At 48.9% G+C, this 18,531-nt stretch overlaps 1 protein-coding gene across 3 annotated transcripts in view; it reads left to right on the plus strand.

Moving 5' to 3' along the window:
- Window positions 1-18,531, plus strand: part of STAG2 (STAG2 cohesin complex component) — a 424,372-nt gene that overhangs the window by 252,190 nt on the left and 153,651 nt on the right. For all 3 annotated transcript variants that reach the window (XM_063937252.1, XM_063937250.1, XM_063937251.1), the window contains exons 20-21: window positions 6,876-7,079; window positions 8,124-8,194. In XM_063937252.1, coding sequence (XP_063793322.1) covers window positions 6,876-7,079; window positions 8,124-8,194 — 275 coding nt within the window. The remainder of the gene's footprint in view (window positions 1-6,875; window positions 7,080-8,123; window positions 8,195-18,531) is intronic.

Raw genomic sequence — 18,531 nt, forward strand, 5'->3', positions numbered from 1 at the left:
GTACCCTCCTCTTCCTCTCATACCAAAGGTACTGAGGATAATAAGGAGAAGAGGAGTAAGAACTATACTCATTGTTCCGGATTGGCCAAGAAGGGCTTGGTACCCGGAACTTCAAGAAATGATGTCAGAGGACCCATGGCCTCTACCGCTCACACTAGACCTGCTGCAGCAGGGGCCCTGTCTGTTCCAAGACTTACCGCGGCTGCGTTTGACGGCATGGCGGTTGAACACCGGATCATGAAGGAAAAGGGCATTCCGGAGGAAGTCATTCCTACGCTGATTAAAGCTAGGAAAGAAGTAACCGCAAACCATTATCACCGCATATGGCGAAAATATGTTGCGTGGTGTGAGGCCAGGAAGGCCCCAACGTAGGAATTTCAGCTAGGCCGTTTCCTGCACTTCCTACAGTCAGGGGTGACTATGGGCCTTAAATTGGGTTCCATTAAGGTCCAGATTTCGGCTCTATCGATTTTCTTCCAGAAAGAACTGGCTTCACTACCTGAAGTTCAGACTTTTGTTAAGGGAGTGCTGCATATTCAGCCCCCTTTTGTGCCTCCAGTGGCACCTTGGGATCTCAACGTGGTGTTGGATTTCCTAAAGTCACATTGGTTTGAGCCACTGAAAACCGTGGATTTGAAATATCTCACGTGGAAAGTGGTCATGTTGTTGGCCTTGGCTTCGGCCAGGCGTGTATCAGAATTGGCGGCTTTGTCATGTAAAAGCCCTTATCTGATTTTCCATATGGATAGGGCAGAATTGAGGACTCGTCCCCAGTTTCTCCCCAAAGTGGTATCAGCTTTTCAACTGAACCAACCTATCGTGGTGCCTGCGGCTACAAATGACTTGGAGGCTTCCAAGTTGTTGGATGTAGTCAGGGCCCTAAAAATCTATGTTTCCAGGACAGCTGGAGTCAGAAAGACTGACTCGCTCTTTATCCTATATGCGCCCAACAAGTTGGGTGCACCTGCTTCAAAGCAGACTATTGCTCGCTGGATCTGTAGTACGATTTAGCTTGCACATTCTGCGGCTGGACTTCCGCATCCTAAATCAGTAAAAGCCCATTCCACGAGGAAGGTGGGCTCTTCTTGGGCGGCTGCCCGAGGGGTCTCGGCTCTTCAACTTTGCCGAGCAGCTACTTGGTCGGGGTCAAACACGTTCTACAAGTTTGACACCCTGGCTGAGGAGGACCTTGAGTTTGCTCATTCGGTGCTGCAGAGTCATCCGCACTGTCCCGCCCGTTTGGGAGCTTTGGTATAATCCCCATGGTCCTTACGGAGTCCCCAGCATCCACTTAGGACGTTAGAGAAAATAAGAATTTACTCACCGGTAATTCTATTTCTCATAGTCCGTAGTGGATGCTGGGCGCCCATCCCAAGTGTGGATTGTCTGCAATACTTGTATATAGTTATTGCTTAACTAAAGGGTTATTGTTGAGCCATCTGTTGAGAGGCTCAGTTGTTATCATACTGTTAACTGGGTATTGTATCACGAGTTATACGGTGTGATTGGTGTGGCTGGTATGAGTCTTACCCGGGATTCAAAATCTTTCCTTATTGTGTCAGCTCTTCCGGGCACAGTATCCTAACTGAAGTCTGGAGGAGGGTCTTGGTGGGAGGAGCCAGTGCACACCAGTAGTCTAAAAGCTTTCTTTATAGTTGTGCCCAGTCTCTTGCGGAGCCGCTAATCCCCATGGTCCTTACGGAGTCCCCAGCATCCACTACGGACTATGAGAAATAGAATTACCGGTGAGTAAATTCTTTTTTTTTTTTATCTTCACAATTTTCTCTTACGTCCTAGAGGATGCTGGGGACTCCGTAAGGACCATGGGGTATAGACGGGTTCCGCAGGAGACATGGACACCTAAAAGAACTTTCTAGTATGGTGTGCACTGGCTCCTCCCTCTATGCCCCTCCTCCAGACCTCAGTTGGATCTTGTGCCCAGAGGAGATAGGGTGCATTACAGGGAGCTCTCCTGAGTTTTCTGTAAAAAGAATTTTGTTAGGTTTTTTATTTTCAGGGAGCTCTGCTGGCAACAGACTCCCTGCATCGTGGGACTGAGGGGAGAGAAGCAGACCCACTTCTTAAGAGTTTAAGGGCTCTGTTTCTTAGGCTACTGGACACCATTAGCTCCAGAGGGAGTCGGAACACAGGTATCACCCTGGGGTTCGTCCCGGAGCCGTGCCGCCATCCTCCTCACAGATGCCGGAAAAAAGAAGCCGGGTGAGTATGATAGACATATGAAGACGTCAGGCGGCAGAAGACTTCAGATCTTTATGAGGTAAGCGCGCAGCAGGAAGCTGCGCGCCATTGCTCCCACACTTACACACACACTAGGCACTGATGGGTGCAGGGCGCAGGGGGGGCGCCCTGGGCAACAATAAACCTCGTTTTGGGCATTAAAGCATGTAGTTAGGCTGCGGAGGCAGTAAACTACAGATCCCCGCCATTTGTTCAAATTTACGAGCGGGACCGAAGCCCGCCGCGTGAGGGGGCGGAGCTTGATCCCTCAGCACTAACCAGCGCCATTTTCTCCACGGAGGCTGCAGAGAACGCTGACTCCCTGGACTCTCCCCTGCTGAGCATCAGAGGGCTGAAAAAAAGAGAGGGGGGCACATATTTGGCGCAGTGACTGGGGGAAATCTCTATCTATCTATCTATCTATCTATCTATCTATCTATCTATCTATCTATCTATCTATCTATCTAAAAGCGCTATCTGTTTTTTTTTCCCTGGGTCAGTTTGGCGCTGGTGTGTGCTGGCATACTCTCTCTCTGTCTCTCCAAAGGGCCTGCTTTAGGGAATTGTCCCCTCAAAGCTATATCCCTGTGTGTGTGGGGTATCGGTATATATGTCGGCATGTCTGAAACGGAAGGCTTATCCAAAGAGGAGGTGGAACAGATGAGTGGTGTGTCTCAATCGGCGGTGCCGACTCAGGATTGGATGGATATGTGGCATATGTTAAATGCTAGTGTAGCTTCACTGCATAAAAGGCTGGACAAAGCAGAGTCCAGCGCGTCGGCAGGTAATCAATCTACGGATTGTACCGACTCACAGGACCCGTTGGGGTCTCAGAAACGTCCCTTCTCACAAATAAGGGACACAGATACCGACACGGACTCTGATTCCAGTGTCGACTATGATGAAGCAAAATTGCACCCCAGGGTGACAAAAAGTATTCAGTGCATGATTATTGCTATAAAAGATGTCTTACATATCACTGATGAGCCCTCGGTGCCGACACGAGGATACACATGTTTAAGGGAAAGAAACAGGTCATAAACTTTCCTCCTTCACATGAAATTAATGAGTTATGTGAAAAAGCATGGGAAACTCCAGATAAGAAGCTGCAGATTCCCAAAAGGGTTCTTATGGCGTACGTTTTCCTTACACAGGACAGGGTACGTTGGGAATCCTCTCCCACAGTGGACAAATCCTTAACACGCCTTTCCAACAAGGTGCCGCTACCGTCCCCTGACACAGCGGCCCTCAAGGATCCTGCAGACCGCAGGCAAGAGACTACATTAAAGTCTATCTACACTCATACTGGTACTTTGCTTAGACCGGCAATTGCGTCGGCATGGGTATGTAGTGCAGTAGCAGCTTGGACAGATACACTGTCAGCTGACCTTGATACCCTAGATAGGGATACAATTTTGTTAACATTAGCTCATATTAAGGACGCAGTCTTATATATGAGGGACGCTCAAAGAGACATTGGATTACTGGGTTCAAGAGCCAATGCTATGGTTATTTCAGCAAGAAGAGCCTTATGGATCCGCCAATGAACGGGGGATGCAGACTCAAAAAGGCATATGGAGGTTTTACCTTACAAAGGTGATGTATTGTTTGGGGACGGCCTCGTGGATCTGTTTTCTACAGCTACCGCGGATAAGTCGACCTTTTTACCTTTTGTTCCCCAACAGCAAAAGAAACCCCCCACAATATCAGATGCAGTCCTTTCGGTCGCATAGATCCAGAAGAGGTCGGGGCTCCTCTTTCCTCGCCAGAGGTAAGGGTAGAGGCAAGAGGACACCTGCTGCGGCTGGTTCCCAAGAGCAGAAGTCCTCCCCGGCTTCCGCTAAGTCTACCGCATGACGCTGGGGCTCCCCTGCGGGAGTCCGCACAGGTGGGGGCACGCCTTCGACTATTCAGCCAAGTCTGGGTTCAGTCAGACGTGGACCCTTGGGTGATAGAAATAGTCTCCCAGGGCTACAAGCTGGAATTCGAAGAGGTGCCCCCTCACCGATTTTTCAAGTCGGCCTTACCAGCTTCTACCCCAGAACGGGAAGTAGTGCTAGCTGCAATTCAAACGCTGTGTCAACAGCGAGTGATTATCAGGGTTCCCCTGAGCCAACAGGGAAAAGGGTATTATTCAACCCTATTTGTGGTTCCGAAGCCGGATGGTTCGGTCAGGCCCATTTTAAACCTAAAATCCCTGAACCTGTACCTGAAAAGATTCAAATTCAAGATGGAATCTCTCCGAGCGGTGATAGCCTGCCTGGAAGGAGGGAATTTTATGGTGTCACTGGACATAAAGGATGCTTTACCTTCATGTCCCCCATATGTCCCTCTTATCAGGAGTTCCTGAGATTCGCGGTACAGGATTGTCATGATCAGTTTCAGACGTTGCCGTTTGGGCTGTCCACGGCCCCGAGGATTTTCACCAAGTTAATGGCGGAAATGATGGTGATCCTGCGCAAGCAAAGGGTCACAATTATCCCATACTTGGACGATCTCCTGATAAAAGCGAGATCAAGAGAGCAATTACTGGAGAACGTGTCACTCTCTCAGAGAGTGCTTCAGCAACATGGGTGGATTCTCAATCTACCAAAGTCACAGTTGGTTCCGACAACTCGACTAGCGTTCCTAGGCGATACTGGACACGGAACAAAAGAAAGTTTCCAACTGGAGGAAAAAAGTCCAGGACCTCCAGAACATGGTCCAATAACTACTAAAGCCAAAAAGAGTGTCAGCTCATCAATGCACTCGGGTTCTGGGGAAAATGCTGGCAACTTACGAGGCCATTCCCTTCGGCAGGTTCCATGCAAGGACGTTTCAATGGGATCTTCTGAACAAATGGTCCGGGTCCCATCTACAATTACATCAAAAAATAACACTGTCCCCCAGGGCCAGTGTGTCTCTTCTATGGTGGCTGCAGAGTGCTCACCTTCTAGAGGGTCGCAGGTTCGGCATTCAGAACTGGATCCTGGTAACCACGGACGCGAGCCTCCGAGGATGGGGAGCAGTCACCCAAGGAAGAAATTTTCAGGGACTGTGGTCAGACCAGGAGTCCTGTCTACACATCAACGTGTTGGAGCTAAGGGCCATATACAACGCCTTCGACAAGCGGAGAATCTTCTTCGCAACCTACCGGTTCTGATTCAATCAGACAATGTCACAGCAGTAGCTCATGTGAACCGCCAAGGCGGGACAAGAAGCAGAGTCGCGATGGCGGAAGCCACCAGGATTCTTCGCTGGGCGGAAAATCACGTAAGCGCGCTGTCAGCTGTCTTCATTCCGGGAGTGGACAACTGGGAAGCAGACTTCCTCAGCAGACACGATCTCCATCCAGGAGAGTGGGGACTTCATCAAGAAGTCTTTGCAGAGATAACGGGACTCTGGGGAGTTCCTCAAATAGACATGATGGCGTCACGCCTCAACAAGAAGCTTTGGAGGTATTGTGCCAGGTCCCGGGACCCTCAGGCAATAGCAGTAGACGCTCTGGTAACGCCATGGGTGTTCCAGTCGGTCTATGTGTTTCTTCCTCTCATCACAAAAGTGTTGAGGATCATAAGACAAAAAAGAGTACAGACAATACTCATTGTTCCAGACTGGCCTTGAAGGGCCTGGTACTCAGATCTTCAGGAGATGCTCACGGAAGATCCCTGGCCTCTTCCTCTAAGAGAAGACCTGTTACAGCAGGGGCCCTGCATGTTCCAAGACTTACCACGGTTACGTTTGACGGCATGGCGGTTGAACGCCGGATCCTAGCGGAGAAGGGTATTCCGGAGGAGGTCATACCTACTCTAATAAAGGCTAGGAAGGAGGTGACGGCAAAACATTATCACCGTATCTGGCGGAAATATGTCTCTTGGTGTGGAACCAAGAATGCTCTTACGGAAGATTTCCATCTGGGTCGGTTTCTCCACTTCCTACAGACAGGAGTGGATATGGGCCTAAAGTTAGTCTCTGTTAAAGTACAGATTTCGGCCTTGTCAATATTCTTTCAGAAGGAATTGGCTTCTCTCCCAGAAGTCCAGACGTTTGTAAAAGGAGTACTGCACATCCAGAAAATCTGCAAGACTTGTATATAGTTATTGCTTACATAAGGGTTATGTTACAGTTAGAATCGGTCTTGAACCGATACTGTTGTTTTGTTCATACTGTTAACTGGTTATGTGTATTCTAGGTTATATGGTATGAATCTTGTCCTTAGATTAACAAAATCCTTTCCTCGTATTGTCCATCTCCTCTGGGCACAGTTCTCTAACTGAGGTCTGGAGGAGGGGCATAGAGGGAGGAGCCAGTGCAAACCATACTAGAAAGTTCTTTTAGGTGCCCATGTCTCCTGCGGAGCCCGTCTATACCCCATGGTCCTTACGGAGTCCCCAGCATCCTCTACGGACTAGGAGAAAAAGATTTACCGGTAGGTTTAAAATCTTATTTTTTTAAACTGTGAATTACTCAACATGGGAGACAATATATTCCAGTATTTTGTTGAATGAAATTGCAGCTGCATATTTTTAATTATGTGTATTGCTGAGAATTATGGTAAAAAAGAATTTAGTGGTAGCTTTTCAATTAAATATTGATATTAATTTGAACAGAAACAAACAATTGATGTCACTGTTTTTTTTCTTTCTTTTGTATCCAAGCATTTAGAAGCATTACTACGTCAGATAAGGAACATTGTAGAAAAACATACGGACACAGATGTCTTGGAAGCATGTTCTAAAACCTATCATGCACTCTGTAATGAGGAGTTCACAATATTTAATAGAGTGGACATTGCAAAGAGTCAGTTAATTGATGAACTAGCAGATAAGTTCAATCGCCTTCTTGAAGACTTTCTGCAAGAGGTTTGTAGGAATTTTTTTTTTTTATAGATTACCCTTTTTTTTTTTTTTAAATCTCATATCTCAGCACAATAATTGTCAGTTTGTAATATTTAATGTCTTTCCATCTTTTTTAAATCTTGGAAAGAAGTATCCTGTGTCTGGTATTTACAGTTACTATTAACCACTTGCCTGGGAAGGTCGCTTCAGATGTGACCAGTCAGAAACACCCACTCAGATGGACCTGCCAGCTCTCCTGCAACCGCCGTGGCTCTGCCACCAGTGTATCCCAATCACTGCTAGCTACAGTGGTCGGGCAGCCCTGCGGCACCCTACCACCCCAGTGGAAACCTAGTCCTGAACACTGTTTGCAGTGATCTGGCAGGAGTGGCAGCGCAGCTCTGCGCTCCCTCCCGCCTCCTCCCTCTGTCCCGATAACTGCAGCCAGCAGTGATCGGGCAGGCAGTCCAGCGATGCTCTGATGTTGACCTTTGTTCCATGGTTTGCATTAAAGAAACAAAAAAAATAATATTAAAAAAAAGTTTTTCTTTTTTCTTCTTTTTCCTAGGAAAAACTTTGTGGACAACTTTAAAAACATGTTTTCACCTAATTCTGTCATTAGAAAAAAAAATAAAAAAAAAAATACCCTTGACATTTTTGGGAAAAATAATTTGCCAGTTAAGTGGTTGAGGACTGACTTGTACTATAATTGTTAGTAATGTAATAGTTTTTTTTTATGTAGTATTGTACTGGTAAACCTGCACTTGTACTGGGCCAAGGCACACCAGTCCAGCAAGAGCAAGCCAATGAAAAGAGAGATGCAAATCACATGAGAGCTGAGAATCCTGTTTTCGGATAGTAAAGTCACTTTTTTTCAGATTACTTAAAGAATATTACAGCATCTGCAACTAATCACAGGCTTATCATACTGTGTCCCTTATAAGACAGGGAACCCCATTAATGTGACTGGGAATTTATTTTATGTAATTTCCTTTAGACAAACATTTACAGAAACAATGTTTCATATGGTTTAGCCTTACTGGACTTTCTTTTGATGACAATTTCCAGGAAGAAGAACCAGATGAGGATGATGCATACCAAGTCCTTTCGACACTAAAGAGAATAACTGCTTTCCACAAGTATGTACATTTCTTTCTAAGTATTTTTAGTTGTTCTATATCCACTTCTGAAATGATTATGTTTATGAACCCCCCCTCCCACCACCACCACCACCACCCCCCTGGTTCAAGTGCAGCACAGACATGACTCTATTAGTTAAGCTTCTGTTCTTAAATCCCCTTGCTGCAAGCAGTTGATATAGATAGTTGTATCTAGCATGAGTTTTATTTGTTTATGTTTTAAGCAGGTTTGGCTGGTTTAAAACATTTTTTTAATAAAAACAGTTCTTTTTTTTTTTATTCTGCTGTTAGTACAGGCACGGCACTGTGACTTATTAGAAAACCTATTATGCTACAAAAAAAGTGTTTTTATTTAAAATGTTTAATGCCAGTAGCATGCCCAGTGCTAATGTTTAACTCCTCCTTTTTGTGTGTTTCTCTAAAAAAGTGCTTTTGTACTTTCCATTTTGTATTACTACTCAGATTTATTTAATTATAAGTAAGTCTAATGCATAACATTAACTTGTTCTTAATTTCAATTTCATCTATCTATGAGTGTACTTTGTATGTATTAATGTATGTTTAGTCTATCTACATATAATTAGATGTAATAGGAATAATAAGCTGTAAAAAATTGGTTTTATTGAAATATGTAAAAACAAATCAAAGACTAATAACATTATTAATGTTAGAAAGCATTAAAACATGGTTGATCGAGGTTTCTAACGCAGGATTCAGTTTTTTTTTTTTTTTTCCATTAAAACATGAATGCAAAAAAAATGTTTTTAAAAATAAAATGGTTTAAACAAAAAAAAAAAAAAATAGGATTGTAATTACCTACCGGTAAATCCTTTTCTCGTAGTCCATAAGGGATATTGGGGGAATCTAGTGCGATGGAGTATAGACTGGGTCCAAAGGAGCCGGTGCACTTTAAATTTCTTCAACTGGGCGTGCTGGCTCCTCCTCTATGCCACCTCCCACAGGCAGTTATAGGTAAAACAGTGCCCGAAGGAGAAAGGACATACTTGAGAGAAGGAATATAACAACAACGACGAGTGGTGAGATTCACACACCAGCACACCACTAACAGAAAACGAGCAGCAACAGCTGGTAACAAGACAGCAACAGCTAAACAGGTAACCATATAAAAGAGAACCTGCAGAAAAGTCAACACACTGAGGTGGCCGCCCAATATCCCTTATGGACTACGAGAAAAGGATTTACCAGTAGGTAATTTAAAATCCTATTTTCTCTAGCATCCATAAGGAATATTGGGGGAATCTAGTACGATGGGGACGTCCCAAAGCTTACTGAATGGACGGGAATGTCAGGAGACATCTGCAGCACCGCCTGCCCAAACAGGGAATCCTCTTTGGCCAGAGTATCAACCCTGCAGAACTTCACATAAGTGTTCTTCCCCGCAGCTTGGCATAGTTGCAAGGCTGAGACTCCACGGGCAGCCGCCCAGGTAGACCCCACTGATTTTGTAGAGTGGGCAGTGATTGCAAAATACGCGCTGTAGCGCGTTTTTACGCGCTACAGCACACAAGGGACTCACTTTTTAAAAATGAGCGGGTCCTACAGGACGCGCTGTGAGTCAGTCCTGTGTGCGCCTCAGCCAATACTGAAATGCTATTGGATGAAGCGCACACAGGACTCAGCGCGTCATGCAGGACCTGCTTATTCCTCAGTGGCCGTCCCCCCTGTCACTCACCGCTGGCAGCATGCCCCATCCGTCCTTCTTGTAACTGAGAAGAGGGTGCGGGGCCTGCGGGGCCAGTGTGTGTGAAGCCAATAGCTGACTACATTCCAGGGACTTCCTGCCTTGTTACCATAGTACCCGTGATTAGGTTCCCTGGTAACCTGTCCTGGTTACCGCTGCTGCTTCGGGCTGTGGCCAATGTGATGAGCATGTGTGTGGAGATGTTTCCGCGCGCCTGAGGCCGTCCCGCTGCTCTGGCTGCCGGCGGTGGCTGGGGCTGAGCCCAGCAGGTTTAATGACGTGCTGCTGTGCCCACCGCGGGGGAGAGGGTAGCGGCTGTACCACGTTGTCTACTTCCCGGGAGACGTGCAGGCAAGTGCGGTCAATGGGCATGACGCTGATATGGGCATGATGCTGATACTACTCAGCGCCCTGCCAGAGACCAGTGTCTCTGGCTGGGCCCTGAGTAGTATCAGCATGGGCAACTGGCTGGTTCTGAGCTGCACGCAGGTTCTGCATGGGCAAGGATGATTGACAACCACCGCGCTGTGTTTATCTGCACATGCCATATACAGGCTGCGTGATCATGTGTCAGTCATATCAGGGTGGGAACCCGGATTGGTCCAGACTGTTGGTTGACCCTGCAATAGCTGACAGCAGGTGGGGAGTGGTATTTGTGGTGTGCTGTGCGGCCTCAGTAGCAATGCGGGGGCGCGTATCTATCTCCCCACTACTGCACAACAGGGGGTATGGCGACACTGTCACAGAAGGGGGCTCCGTCACCCATTCATGTGACCACGGGGCGCACATACATGCATACAGCCGTCCCAGGTCCCTTTCCCATGTTGCTCTGTTCGCTCCCCCTCTGGCCTGTACAGCAGGAGGAGGCAACGGGTGTAGTACGGGTGACCGGCGGTCTCCTGACCGCCGGTCACCTTACCGACGCCGGGTTCCCGGCAGCATACCTACGCTGGGATCCTGGCGTGGAGGGGCGAGTGCAGCATGCCCCTTGCGGGCTCGCCACGCTGCGGGCTCGGTGGCGACCTGCGGTCGCCACGGGTTCTGTTCCCACTCTATGGGTGTCGTGGACACCCACGAGTGGAAATAGTCCCTGTTGGTCGGCATGCCGACCATCGGGATAGTGAGCCGTCGGGCTCACGGAGGAGGTCATGTGACTGTCGGTCAGCCGACCGGCGGTCACATGACTACCACCCGGAGGCAACCTGTGGCTCTCTATGGCTACGGTGCAGGTACAAGACCCAGGCTTACTGATTGTTACTGCACCTGGGAGCCTGAGCAGGTTGTGTATCTGGCCTATGGGGAATCAATATGTAATGCCAGAGCATGGGATCCTGGCGTTCATGACACGGATGCCAGAATCCTGATATATAAAATACAGACAGGGGTGAGTAGATGGTATATACCCCTGCTCCATAACCCTAACACTCTGTTCCCGCAGACTAACCTCCCCCCTTAGTGTCTGACCCTAACCACCCGCCATCCCTGCTGCCTATATCTAACCATCCCTCCCCCGCAGCCTGACCTGTTTTGTTTTTATATACTGTAGATAGTAGCCCAGGTAAATCTGGATGTTAGAATAGAGAAAGCCTTTTACTGTTGGCATGCTGGGCATTGCATTATTAGTATCAATTATTTATAGCTCTGCAATCGGTGTACTACGAAATGCGGGCTGTCGGGATCCCGGACGGGTTCCCGACAGCCGGCATGCTGGCAGCAGGGTGAGCGCAAAAGAGCCCCTTGCGGCCTCGCTGCGCTCGCCAAGCTACAGGCACGGTGGCGCGCATATTCTCCCTCCAGGGGTGGTGTCATGGACACCCCAAGAGGAAGAAAATTTGTGTATATATCGGCGGTCGGGATCCCAGTGTCGGTATGCTGAGCGCCGGGATCCAGACAGCCGGTATAACGAGTGCCACCCCTCTACAATGACTAGAGGACAACAGACCGGGTCCAGCAGAACACGCTGTGAGCCAGAGTCTTGTGTGTGCCTCAGCCAATACTAAGGAATGGTATTGACTGAGGTGCACACAGGATTCTGACTCACAGAGCGTAATGCAGGACCCGATCATTCCTCAGTGGCCGTATCACTTGTCAATGACCTCCTTTCCCACCAGTACTGCCCAAACTGCTTTATACCCTTACCCCCTCCATAGGATGTAGCTACTATAGGTGCAGGGAGTGCAGCTGAGAGGGGCCCATCTTACCTGTCAGTTATGTTTTATATGCATGCCCCCAGCACTTTCTGCCCCTAACCACCTCCTTGCCCTGAGTACTGCCCCGACTGCTATCTACCTTTACCACCTCCCTCTACCACCATCACTCCCCCCTGTACTGCCTGGCCCTAAACCCTCGCCGCCAACACTGCCCTAACTATCAACCCTTACCCCCTTCCTACCCCCAGCACTACCTGCTCCTAACTCTCTCCTTGTTCCCCAGCACTGTCCCATCTGCTTTCTGCCCTCATCCCCCATAATATGTGATGGGACCCAGAAATAGTGGCGTAGGACCCACATTTTTTCAAGTGAGGGGTCCCCAGGACCCACAAATTCTTTTGCTCCGCGCGATCACTGGTGGGCCTTCAGAGACACTGGAACAGGTAAGGCTGCCGACACATAGGCCTGTTGGATAGTAAGCCTAAGCCAACGAGCAATCCGTCTTTCTGATCCGAGCCGTTCTCTTGACATAGATCTTCAAGGCTCGCACAGCATCCAAAGTGCCAGAACTTGACTGAACCATAATAGGTTGATTCAAGTGGAAAGCAGAGATGACCTTCGGCAGGAACTGCGGCTTAGTCCTGAGCTCCGCTCTGTCCTTGTAAAAGACCAAGTAGGGACTTTTACACGATAGGGCCCCAAATTCTGAAACACGCCTAGCAGAAGCCAGGGCCGATAACATCACCGTGAGGTACTTGTCTTCTACAGTCATCAGAGGTTCAAATCAGAAGGACCATGGAAATTCCAACACTACAGTCAAATCCCAGGGTGCCGTGGGCGGCACAAAAGGAGGTTGTATGTGAAGTACCCCTTGCAAAAAGGTCTAAACGTCTGGCAACACTGCCAATTTCTTCTGGAAGAAAATGGAGAGAGCTGAAATCTGGACCTTAAGGGAACCCAGACGTAAGCCCTTATCCACACCAGCCTGCAGGAAACGGAGGAAATGTACCAAGTGGAACTCCGCAGGCGGATACATGCGGTCCTCGCACCAAGAGACCTATCTCCTCCAGATATGATGATAGTGTTTTGACGTCGCAGGTTCCCTGGCCTGAACCATGGTAGCAGTAACCTTTTTGGAAAGGCCCTTGTGAGCTTAGTATGTTGCGCTCAACCTCCATGACGTCAAACGAAGCCGCCGTAAGTCTGGGTCGACGAACAGACCTTGTTGAAGATCTCTTCTCAGTGGCAGAGGCCAAGGTTCTTCGACGGACATGTCCAGAAGATCCGCATACCACGCCTTCCGAGGCCAATCCGGGGCAATCAGAATTGCCTGGACTCCTTGATTCCTGATTCGCTTGACCACCCTTGGGAGCAGTGGAATCGGAGGAAACAGGTAGGCCAGCCGGCAAGGCCAAGGCAACGTCCGTGCATCTACTGCCCTCGCCTGAGGGTCCCTGGTTCGTGAGCAATGCCAACGAAGCTTCTTGTTGAGAAGCCATCATGTATATTTGTGGGCAGCCCCACCGGTGGATGATCTGCTAAAACACCTGATGGTGAAGCCCCCACTCTCCCGGTTGGAGATCGTGACGACTCGGGAAGTACGCTTCCCAGTTGTCCACTCCCGGATTGAAGATTGTGGACAGTGCTCTTGCATTTCTTTCTGCCCAGAGGAGTATCTTTATCACCTCTCGCATGCAGGCCCTGCTTCTTGTTCCTCGTCGATTTATGTACGCTGCTTCCGTGGCGTTTTCTTACTGTACCTGGATCGCGTGATCCCTGAGCACAGGAGAGGCCTGAATCAGAGCATTGTAGATCGCCCGAAGTTCCAGAATGTTGATCGGAAGTAGGGCTTCGTGGGCTGACCACCTGCACTGGAACTGCACCCCCTGGGTGGCTACTCTGCATCCTCTCAGACTCACATCTGTCGTGAGAAGGATCCAATCCTAAATCCCGAAACTCAGGCCTTCCAGTAGGTTTAAGGACTGCAGCCACCACAGGAAGGAAATCCTGGCCTGAGGTGACAGCCGTATTGTACGGTGCATCTGAAGATGTGATCCGGACCACTTGCTTAGGAGATTTAATTGAAATGTTCTGGCATGGAACCTTCATTACTGGATCGCCTCGTACGAGGCAACCATCTTCCCCAACAATCTTATGCAAAGATGGATGGATATTTGAGTAGGCCGGAGAACCATGCGGACCATCTCCTGAAGTGTTCTCGCTTTGTTTTCTGGGAGGAACGCTTTCTGGGCCACAGTATCCAACAACATTCCCAGGAACAGGAGCCGCTGAGTTGGCTCCAGGTGGGACTTCTGTAAATTGAGGATTCACCCATGGTTTGACAGAAGCTGAATAGTGTGGTCTATATGGAGCAATAAAAGCTCCCTGGATCTCGCTTTTATCAAGAGATCATAAGGGACAATATTGACCCCCTGGACCCGGAGTTGGAACATCATCTCTGCCATCATCTCTGCCATCACCTTCGTGAACACCATCGGAGCTGTGGACAGGCCGGAGGATAGCGCCTGGAACTGGTAGTGATCATTCAGTAGTGCAAACCTCAGGTAAGCCTGGTGAGGTGGCCAAATCGGGATATGGAGATAGGCGTCCTTGATATCCAGGGAGACCATGAATTCCTGTTCTTCCAGTCCCACAATCAATGCTTGCAAGGATTCCATCTAGAACCTGAAAACTTTTAGGTAAGGGTTCAAGGATTCCAGATTCAGAATGGGTCTTACTGAACCGTCCGGTTTCGGTACCACGAACAGGTTGGAGTAGTAACCCTTTCCGTGTTGTTGTAGTGGCACTGGAACAATGACTTGGGATGACCAATTTTAGGATAGCCTGTTTAACAGCTGGCAACAGCCACCCTGCTTCGTTGGACCAAAAGGGGGGGAGTAGTGTCCGCCCTGCGGGGTCTGAGCCACTATCTCCGCTGACAGGACATTGAGCTCCTGAGGGGATCGAACATTCGCTGCCACAGGGGATCGCTCACTCCAGCAGCATAACGCCACCCCCTTGCAGATCCAGAAGATCGGTGGCGAGTTAGTCACCGGCCCCCCTGACAAGCGGGGAGTCGGTGTGAAGATGGCAGCAACAGGGTAGGGTGCGCGGTATTAACCGCGCTCCGGGGCTCAGAGGCACACTGCGCGGCACTGTGTGGGGCACCCTGAGCCAGCGCCTACACCCTGCATTGGTCCTGTCTGGGTCCCTGATCTCAGCCAGCACATACATCATGCCAGTATAATCCTTGTGAAGAGCGGGAAGACGCGCCATTCTCAGGGGGCGGAGCTTTTCCGTGCGGACCCTGCAGCGCTCGGGGCCATTTTCTCTGCCTGTAGACATCAGCGCTGTCTCTCCACGTCAACTCCAGCTATCTGTACGGTACCAGGGGGTTGTAGACTGGGGGGGGGGGGGTGAGTGAGGCGGTGTATATACTATGTATCATCTGCTGCAGAAGATTTATCTTCTCAGGAAGATCCCATTCCATGTAATCAGGATTGCACTGTTGTAGCGCAGATCCCGACTAGGGAACCGGAGTGGTTAGCCTCTCTTAAGGGGGTTATTTCTCAGTTTTCTGAGAGGGTTGCGCAGACTGAGCATGCAACTCAGGTTTTACAGTCCCCTATGGCAGTGTGGTCCTGTTCTGTTCCCTCTGGCCCCCCTGCGGTACACTCTCAAAAATGTGCTCTTTCCCAAATTATGCAGGATTATTTATTATTTTATTTATTAACCGTTTCTTATATAGCGCAGCATATTCCGTTGCGCTTTACAATTAGAACAACAGTAATAGAACAAAACTGGATAAAAACAGACAGACATAGAGGTAGGAAGGCCCTGCTCGCAAGCTTACAATCTATAGGATGACACGGATACTGAGTCTGACACAGCAAACTTTGATGGGGATGTGTTGAGTGGGGCGGCATCACTTGCTAAGGGGGTGCAGTTGATGATTGAGGCCATTAAAGTTGTGTTAAATATTGCTAACACAACTCCTGAGCAGGTTGAGGAGGCTTACTTCACTGACAATAAGAAAGCCTTGCTAACCTTCACCGCATCTAAAGAATTAAATGCTGTATTTGAAAAATCCTGGGAAAACCCGGAGAAAAAATTCCAGATCCCAAAAAGGGTTCTGGTTGGTTTCCCCTTCCCTTAGGAAGATAGGAAAAAAATGGGAGACCCTGCCTATAGTTGACGCATCTGTTTCCAGGCTATCGAAGAAGGTGGTCTTACCTGTCCCGGGATCTACCGCGTTGAAAGAACCGGCAGATCGCAAGGCTGACACTACGCTCGAGTCCATATACACGGCTTCAGGGGCGGTACTGCGGCCTACTATTGCCTGTGCATGGATTTCTAAAGCTATAGCAAAGTAATCAGGCACATTACTAGAAAACTTGGCTACAATGGATAAAGGTGACGTTGAATTGTATTTACGTAACGTACAGGATTCTGCAGGATTTATGGTAGAAACCCAGAAGGACCTGGGTTCCATGGCTGCGGGGATCTCCTCCATGTCCGTCTCGGCTCACAGGGGTCTCTGGTTGCGCCAGTGGACTGCGGACGCAGAATCCAGGAGAAGTGTGGAGAACCTATCCTACACAGGTTAGGATTTTTTTGGGGAGGCGCTGGATGTGTGGATTTCCACGGCAACCTCGGGTAAGTTTCCTTTTCTTCCACCGGCTACGAAGAAACCCTTTTCTCCCAATACGTCACAGTCCTTTCGGACCGCTAGGACTAGAAAGAATAAACAGTCTAACACCTTCTTTAGAGGAGGTCGTGCTAAATCCAAAAAAACCTGCACCTGCTGGTCTCCCCTAACCAAAAGTTCGTTTCTGGTGCCTCAATATCCTCAGCATGACGGTGGACCGCACAGCCTGGAGGTCGGTCAGGTGGGAGCAAGACTCAGTCGTTTCAGCCACATCTGGGTGTCGTCCGGCCTTGATTCCTGGGTACAGTTTATTGTGTCCCGGGGGTACAGGCTGGAGTTTCAAACTCTTCCACTTCACTGATTCTTCAATTCAGGCTTGCCAGCTTTGCTGACAGACAGAGCTGTCCTACAGGAAGCATCCGGAAATTGGAAATGTCAGAAGTCATTGTTGCAGTTCCACCTCATCAGCAAAACAAGGGTTACTATTTGAACCTTTTTGTGGTACCGAATCCGGATGGTTCAGTCAGGCCAATTTTGAACTTGAAATCGTTAAACACTTATCTAACTAAGTGAGTTCAAATTCAAAATGAAGTCTCTGAGGGCGGTGATCTCAGGTCTGGAGGAGGGGGAGTTTCTGATGTCCCTGGACATCAGGGATGCGTACCTCCACATTCCCATTTGGTCGCTGCATCAGGCTTATCTCAGGTTTGCACTGTTAGAAAATCACTATCAGTTTCAAGCACTGCCATTTGGTCTCTCCACGGCGCCGAGGGTCTTCACCAAGGTGATGGCAGAGATGATGGTTCTTCTCCTCAGGGGGTGAACATAATTCCATATCTGGACGATCTGATAAAGGCTTCGTCCAGGGAGAAGTTGTTACAGTCCATTGCTCTCACGACTCATCTGCTCAGGGAGCACGGTTGGATCCTGAATCTTCCAAAGTCGCATCTGGAGCCAACAAGGAGACTCTTTCCTAGGGATGATCCTCGACACAGAGGTGCAGAGGGTGTTTCTACCGGTGGAGAAAGCATTGGTGATGGACAATGGTCCGGGATGTCTTGAAGCCTGCCCGGGTATCGGTTCATCAGTGCATCCGCTTTCTGGGGAAGATGGTTGCCTCCTACGAGGCTCTAGAATAAGGAAGATTTCATGCACGCTCCTTCCTCCTGGACCAGGGGTCGGGATCTCACCTGCACATGCACCAGAGGATACGTCTGTCGCCGAAAGCAAGGATCTCACGCCTCTGGTGGCTACAACTGCCTAACCTTCTGGAGGGCCGCAGGTTCGGGGTTCAGGACTGGATCCCTTTAACCACGGATGCAAGTCTCAGAGATTAGGAAGCAGTCACTCAAGGGGAAACCTTCCAAGGACGGTGGTCAAGTCAAGAATCCCTTCTTCCATTAAACATCCTGGAGCTGAGAGCCGTGTACAACGGTCTTCTTCAAGCAGCACACATTCTGCAGGATTGGGCTGTTCAGGTGCATTCGGACAACGTAACGATGGTGGTCTACATAAACCAGGCATGTCCAAACTGCGGCCCTCCAGCTGTTGAGAAACTACACATCCCAGCATGCCCTGACACAGCTTTAGCATTCTCTGACAGCAAAACTGTGTCAGGGCATGCTGGGATATGTAGTTTCACAACAGCTGGAGGGCCGCAGTTTGGACATGCCTGACATAAACTGACAGCGCGGAACTAAGAGCAGGGCTGCAATGTCAGAAGTGTCAATAATCCTCCTCGTGGCGGCGTCGGCAAACTTCATTCCGGGAGTGGACAACTGGGAAGCGGGACTTCCTCAGCAGACACGATCTCCATCCAGGAGAGTGGGGGCTACAC

Source organism: Pseudophryne corroboree, chromosome 8 (genome assembly GCF_028390025.1).
Source record: "Pseudophryne corroboree isolate aPseCor3 chromosome 8, aPseCor3.hap2, whole genome shotgun sequence".
NCBI classification, from domain to species: Eukaryota; Metazoa; Chordata; class Amphibia; order Anura; family Myobatrachidae; genus Pseudophryne; species Pseudophryne corroboree.